The 6506-nt window shown below is 42.2% G+C and overlaps 1 protein-coding gene across 1 annotated transcript in view; it reads right to left on the bottom strand.

Annotated features, from left to right (window-relative positions):
* The window catches only part of urod (uroporphyrinogen decarboxylase), a 9526-nt gene continuing 3020 nt past the window's right edge, over positions 1–6506 (bottom strand). Inside the window, exons 5-10 of the mRNA XM_019268885.2 lie at positions 4850–5047; positions 4590–4751; positions 3711–3845; positions 3196–3296; positions 2598–2664; positions 1–1068 (exon numbers count right to left, since the gene is read on the bottom strand). Of these exons, the coding sequence (XP_019124430.1) occupies positions 904–1068; positions 2598–2664; positions 3196–3296; positions 3711–3845; positions 4590–4751; positions 4850–5047 (828 nt within the window). The 3' untranslated portion in view covers positions 1–903. The remainder of the gene's footprint in view (positions 1069–2597; positions 2665–3195; positions 3297–3710; positions 3846–4589; positions 4752–4849; positions 5048–6506) is intronic.

The following is a 6506-nucleotide window of genomic DNA, read 5'->3' as shown; positions in this document are numbered from 1 at the left end:
TCTCGTTAAAATTAAACCAATCTTTATTTTTCTAGACAGAAAAAAAATACTAAGATACATTTATGAGTTTGTATATTCTCTTTTGATATGCTTACAAGGCAATTCACTTCATAAATCACTTCTACAAGTCTCTCTGAGTGGATAAAAAAAGATATTTAGGGTCAAGGACAAAGACAAAAACAGCATAAGGCATCTTCTTTATGTTCTATCCGCTGGAGTAAAAATAAAACTCTTCATGCCGAGATCCAGAGGGGGGAATTTTGCTCACTGAAGATGTCAGGTGGGAGAATTATCAGCTGCTGCATGCCCTATTGTGGGTGATTGCTCAGACCCCAGAGGGTTAAAATCCAGTGCCTGAAGCTCAAACACCAGATTTTGATGTCACAGCCTTCAATAAACAGGACCGATGACAAGTTCTCTTTTGATTGAAGATGTTTACAGCTTAAGGAGTTATAAATGGTTGTCTCTATCTAGTGACATAACAGTGAGTTTGACTGTATGACAAATAACTAAAAGACATATTTTTCAGTCAAAGCTGTTTGCTGATTGGATGCAGTATTAAAACAAATCCCTTAGAACTGGAAATGCATCTGTAATGTACATCTACTTACTAAATTGATGTCACTCATCCATTGGCAACACGTAATCTACTCCTGATCAGATCAAGTTATTACAGATGAACATAAAATATATATCTGAGAAAATTAATATCTTATTTATCATAAAAATCTAGCTTGAATTATGATTGTATCTGACAAATTGAATTGAATGTGAGTAAATGCTCTTCTAAAATGTGGGAATGTACTCTCTGCTGCTTTGTAACAAAGTAATGCATTATTGTGCTCTCTACTTTATTCCCCCCACTATCATCAGCATATTTGGCTTACACAGACGAATCAGTCTTTACATTTGTTTGATCATCTGTTTAGAGTGTTGGTGCACGGCTTCAACGAAGGCACCCACGTTCTCCGGGTCCATGTCGGGGTAAAGGCCGTGGCCAAGGTTGGCAATGTAGCCCCTCGTGCCGAAACCTTCCAACATCCTCTTCACGATGTCTGAAATTTGTTCCTGAAGGAGGAAGAGAGTGAAAGAGTGACAGGGGTTAACATCCAGACATTTTTTAGATCAATTATGGTTCAACTGCAGCTGTAGAATATTTAGAATGAGATATACTTTGCTCAAACTGGGTCAGGGGAGGAACAATGAGGAACTTCTTGTGAAGGGTTATAAATTGCCATACAGCGTGTAAACGTTTGCCAAAATAAAGTTTCACCTGAGGTAGGAATATAGGAATGGAAATACTGTGGGATAGGATTCACAGCAGGAGAACACTGCCGTGCTAAAAATAGCAGCAGATGAGAGAGAAAAACTTAAGTAAAAAGACTTTTCTGTTGTTTTTTCTTCTTTTTGTTTTGTGATATGCAAAATTCTTCTCTGGAGCTGTCTACCATTGAACAACTCACACTACATGACAGAGGTCAGCTGTGCGTGTTACAAACAGGTTATAAAAGAAACTCTTTTTTTATCTAGGTCCCCCTTTTGCTGCCGAAGCAGCCCTGACCTGTTAAGACATGGACTCTACTAGACCTCTGAATGTGTGATGTTCTTCTTTGAACTCGTTGTTGTGTTCCTCAAACCATTCCTGAACTTTTTTGCTGGAAAAGGCCACTGCCAACAGGAAATATGGTTTCCATGAAAGGGTGTACATGGTCTGCAACAATGCAGATGGTACAAAGTGTGTAATATCCACATGAATGGCAGGACCCAATGTCTCCCAGCAGAACATTGCCCAAAGCATAACACTGGCTCCACAGGCTTGCCTTCTTTCCATAGTGCATCTTGGTGTCATATGTTCCCCAAGTAAGAAATGCACATGCACCCAGCCATCCACGTGACATAAAAGAAAACATGATTCATCAGACCAGGCCACCTTCCTTCACATGCTCTGCGCTTCAGTTCTGATGCTCACATGCTCGGTCAACATGGACACCCTGACTGGTCTACGACTACACGACCCCAAACACAACAAACTGTGATGCAGCTTGTGTTCTGACACCTTTCTATCAGAACCAATATTAACTTTTTCAGCAGCTGAAGCTACAGTTTGTTGAATCGGCCCATACTGGTCAGCCTTTCCTCCCCACCTGCATGAATGAGCTTGGACTGCCCATGATGCAGGTTCAAAGCTTTTTCTTAGTGCATCTTTGATAGGCACTAACCACTGCAGAGCAGAAACAGCCCACATGAGCTGCAGTTTTGGAGATGCTTTGACCCAGTCGTCTAGCCATCACAATTTGGCCCTCGTCATAGTCCGTCAATTTTGAGGACTGATAGGTGTCATGAAGACGAAATAATCAATGTTATTCACTTCACCTGTCAGTGGTCTGAATGTTATGGCTGATCGATATGTTAAATCTATTTATTTTACCCTGTCATTACTTATTTATATGAAGTACTGTGCTTGTTGAGTCTGTAACACACACTGTTGTGTTACTGGGGATGGGCAGGACTGAAATGCTAAAATGCATGAAGGTGTTCTGTGTTTTCAAAATGGCCAACCCTGACAGTCTAAAGCAAAGTGGGAGTGGAGTGGTTACCTTTGGAGCGTAGAGAGCACAAGGGTCCATGTTTCCCTGCAGGCTGACCTTCCCTCCTGTGCGCTCCCTGATACACACAGACACACACACACAACACAGGACACACAGGGTAATCCTTTAACCAACAGGTTAAGTATTTGATGTGCGGGGCAGGAAACACAGACGTTTGTTGACTTAAATCCTGCTCCCACTGACAAACCAGAGGCGAAAGAGAGAGGTCGCTAATGGTTAACCCGCTCCTCAAAGAAACACAACAGTAAAGTTCATGATTAGCGCTATGCTGCTACACATTACCGGCTACACCCATGAGATGTATTCATAGGTGTAGACAGAGTAGTGGATTTTGAGGCTGTATCTGTATCTTTTAACTGAGGAAATTCATGTATTGATTATTTTCTATTCCTGCTCACATTCAGAGATACAACTGGAGGAGCCAGTTTTTCTTTTTTTTTCCTTTTCTTTTTTTTTTTTTTTTACAAACAGCTGTTGGGCTGATGTGACTTATTGAACACAGACCTTGGTCTGGGCAGTAACACAGTTACAAAATGATTGGGTAGTTATGAGTAATAAAGTCAAAATATCTCTATGTGTGTGTTACCGTGCTGATCGCGGGTCAATGGTCCAGTCCAGTCCGACTACCTCATAATTAGACTGAGACAGATCCTCTACGCCGTAGTGAGCATCCTTTGCAAACACAATCTGGAAGACAGACGGGCACGGAAACATAAAGAGCAGATCTTTAATGGAACTTCTGCACGATCATCACAGACCATTTTTGGTGAAGTGCTGCCACCTACTGGTAGATAAAACACAGAGTTATTTATGTTGGACCAGATGGATCCTTAATGATCCCTCCAGGGAGACTGTTGTTGAAGCAACAGAGTGATGATAAGAATAGAACAGAGTATTGAAACTAATATAGAACGTAATTATAACATGAGAACAAACGAAGGAACACTGCAGGAAAGTAAAAAAAATGACTCAGTTTAGATGATGTGCGTGTGTGTGCATCATTAGCCACTGACAAGTCAAATGTTACTGCCAAGCTGCTGTGGCATATTTATACATTTGGACTAAAGCTTATTGACAATGATGTGAGCAGCTGTCTCTCACCATGGGAACGTCCTGTCCCGCCTCCTTGAGTTTATCTTTGACACGGTGAGTGATGTCTCGCAGGTAAGGCAGAGAGAACTCTTTGAACTCGACCGGACCCAGAATGCCGGCGTGGGACTCGAACACCTGCAGAGCCTGGACAAAACACACACACACACACATAAGATGATAAAGATCATTTAAAACCCACAATAACAAGCTGTAAACACAATACTGACCTATGATCACTCTATTAAGTTGATAGCAAGTTAACAAGCTGCCAAATTGAACATCAAGCAGACTGGGAATAACATTACTATCATTCAGAATCGTGCATGCATCCATCTGATGAAAGTCCAGTACTCAGTCTCTCTGTGTTAGTTAGCTGGACAAACTGTGCTTATATGCTGAAAAAGTGGCTCGCTGCATAAACCAGAATAATGAGCTAAAGGATGCTAAAACAACATTGCGGGGAACCAGCAGAGAGGATGCTTGACTCTGCTCGAGGATCTCAAATGAGGTAGAAGAGCAGACTCTAAAGCCACCCCGCTGCCCCAAATACTGAAAAACTGCAATAAAAAATGGCAACACACCCCACTGGTACCCTGCATTGTCTAGACTTTGTGTAATAATCCCGGTTTGTGCTCTCAGGCTGTGCTCGACTTTCTTGAGGGGGAAAATTGCTGTCTCAACCAGATTTTGTGCTGAGACTGAGCAGGTTTGTTTCTATAAGGAGTGTGTGCAGGCGCTGCCACGATCAGCAGAGTATTTATGTCCAAACTCTGAAATACTCCACACAGTGCGCCTGACACCAAATCTCTGAGCTCTGGTTTTCAGTCGTTTTGAATGAAAAGCACACTGCAAACATGTGTCCATGGATTTGAAGGCTGGGGGTCTAACCTGAGCTCCAGCTGCCACCTGTCCCAGCAGATACTCCACTATCACGTCTGTCAGCATCCTCAGCAGCATGTGACTGGACTCAGGGTGTCGATACAGCCAACGCTTCGCCTTAGAGTGGGTGTTGGATCCTCCGCCTTCTATCATGTAGGACATCAGCGTCCACTGTGAAGGGACACAAGAAAGAAGGGACAGTAAGAATCGCGGCTTAGTGCATCGGTGCTTTTCTCTACAGCATTACGTGCGTCTGTAGCATCACAAACCGGAGCTCCGGTGAATCCTATGAGCGGCACTTTGCCCTCTATCTTGTGTCTGGTCAGCGTGATAGCTTTGAAGACGTAGCCCAGCTCTTTGCCCACGTCCACTTTGGTCTGCAGACGCTGCAGGTCTTCTGGCTCCTTCAGGGGCTCCGGGAATGTAGGACCTTTACCTGGCACCATCTGAACGTCCATACCCATGGCCTGCAGGGAGGGAGATGAAGGGAAGAATACATAAAGATGCACAAAAGAATTAACAGATGGCTGCAATCTGATATAGAGGGAGAGACATATTGCACCATGTGTATGAAGGAAGCTTTGTTTGGAGATGAAAGCACATACATCAAACATATGGCGTGTATTTTTTTTTTTAATGAACAATAGAAATATGTAACTCTTTATCGCTGGTTTAGTTTTGGGAAGACATCAAAGAACACTCATTGGCTGTGATGGTTCACTATTCAACCACCCTCCCTTCACTGCAAAGTAGTGCTGCTAGTACATTACACTAAAATGCTAAAAACTACCAAACCCCAGTTACATTATTATATTATTTGATTGATTTCATTTATGTAACCAACACTGAGTTAAATATGAGCCGTCATTGATATTTATATTTATAAATATCAAGAGTTAAATTCATTTTTCCCACTTTAATTAACAGGTAAACAGTTTTCATACAACACAGTGAAAAGCTAAAGCATTCAGCATTTTCATTAAAGGTCCAGTGTGTAGGATTTAGCTACACCCAGCAGTGAAGTTGCAGATTTCAACCAAATGAATACTCTCCCACGCCTCACTCTCTCCTTCCAAACATGTAGGAAAAACTCTGGCTGCCAAAGTCACATTAAAAGCAAACGCTCATATTTAGATCAGTGTTCGGTTTGTCTGCTCTGGGCTACTGTAGAAAACTGGTGGCTGAACATGGCGGACTGAATGGAAGAGGACCTGCTCTCACTGTAGATATAAAGGGCTCATTATTACATTACATTACATTACATTGCATTTAGCAGACGCTTTTAGCCAAAGCGACTTACAGAGGACATAAGCTGAGAAATAGGACAACAAAACCACAACAACTCTTATACTCAGTTTATTATACTAAAATGAAACATACTAATGAATATTATATTCCATTTCTACAAAGAAATCCTCCTAAAACTCCTGAATCTTACACACTGGACCTTTAAGGGAACACAACAGGCTGACAGCCCACTACATCTGAAGGGAGAGTCGATCAGAAAGCAGAAACCTAGAGAACTGACCCTCACTCACTCCTTCCATTTTGTTTTAAAAGATGATGACTGTCACCACCAAAATCCAAGACAGTGAAAATGTGCAAACAAATTGTCATCAAACTGAGCAAACCGGTTTAGCGCAGGTAAAAGCAGATGAGGATTCTCTTCTACATACATTAATTGATACAGTGCTGCAGGGACAGAGAGCAAAGGGCAGCTCAGGACAAACAGAGACAGAGACGAGCCAAAGAAATGCCAAAGAGCAGGAAAAGAGAGACAGGCCTGACTGAGAGAACAGGACAGAAAGAAGTCAGACTGTGAGGCAAGCAGGAAGAAGGAAATAGAAACACACTCTGCAACAGGCAAGGAGAGAAAGACGGGTGTATTAGAAGAAAGCAACGAGGAGGCAGAGCCTGAGAAGAAAG

The sequence above is a fragment of the Larimichthys crocea genome, chromosome X (assembly GCF_000972845.2).
Source record: "Larimichthys crocea isolate SSNF chromosome X, L_crocea_2.0, whole genome shotgun sequence".
In the NCBI taxonomy this organism is placed as follows: Eukaryota; Metazoa; Chordata; class Actinopteri; family Sciaenidae; genus Larimichthys; species Larimichthys crocea.
This window is presented reverse-complemented; position numbering and strand designations above follow the sequence as displayed.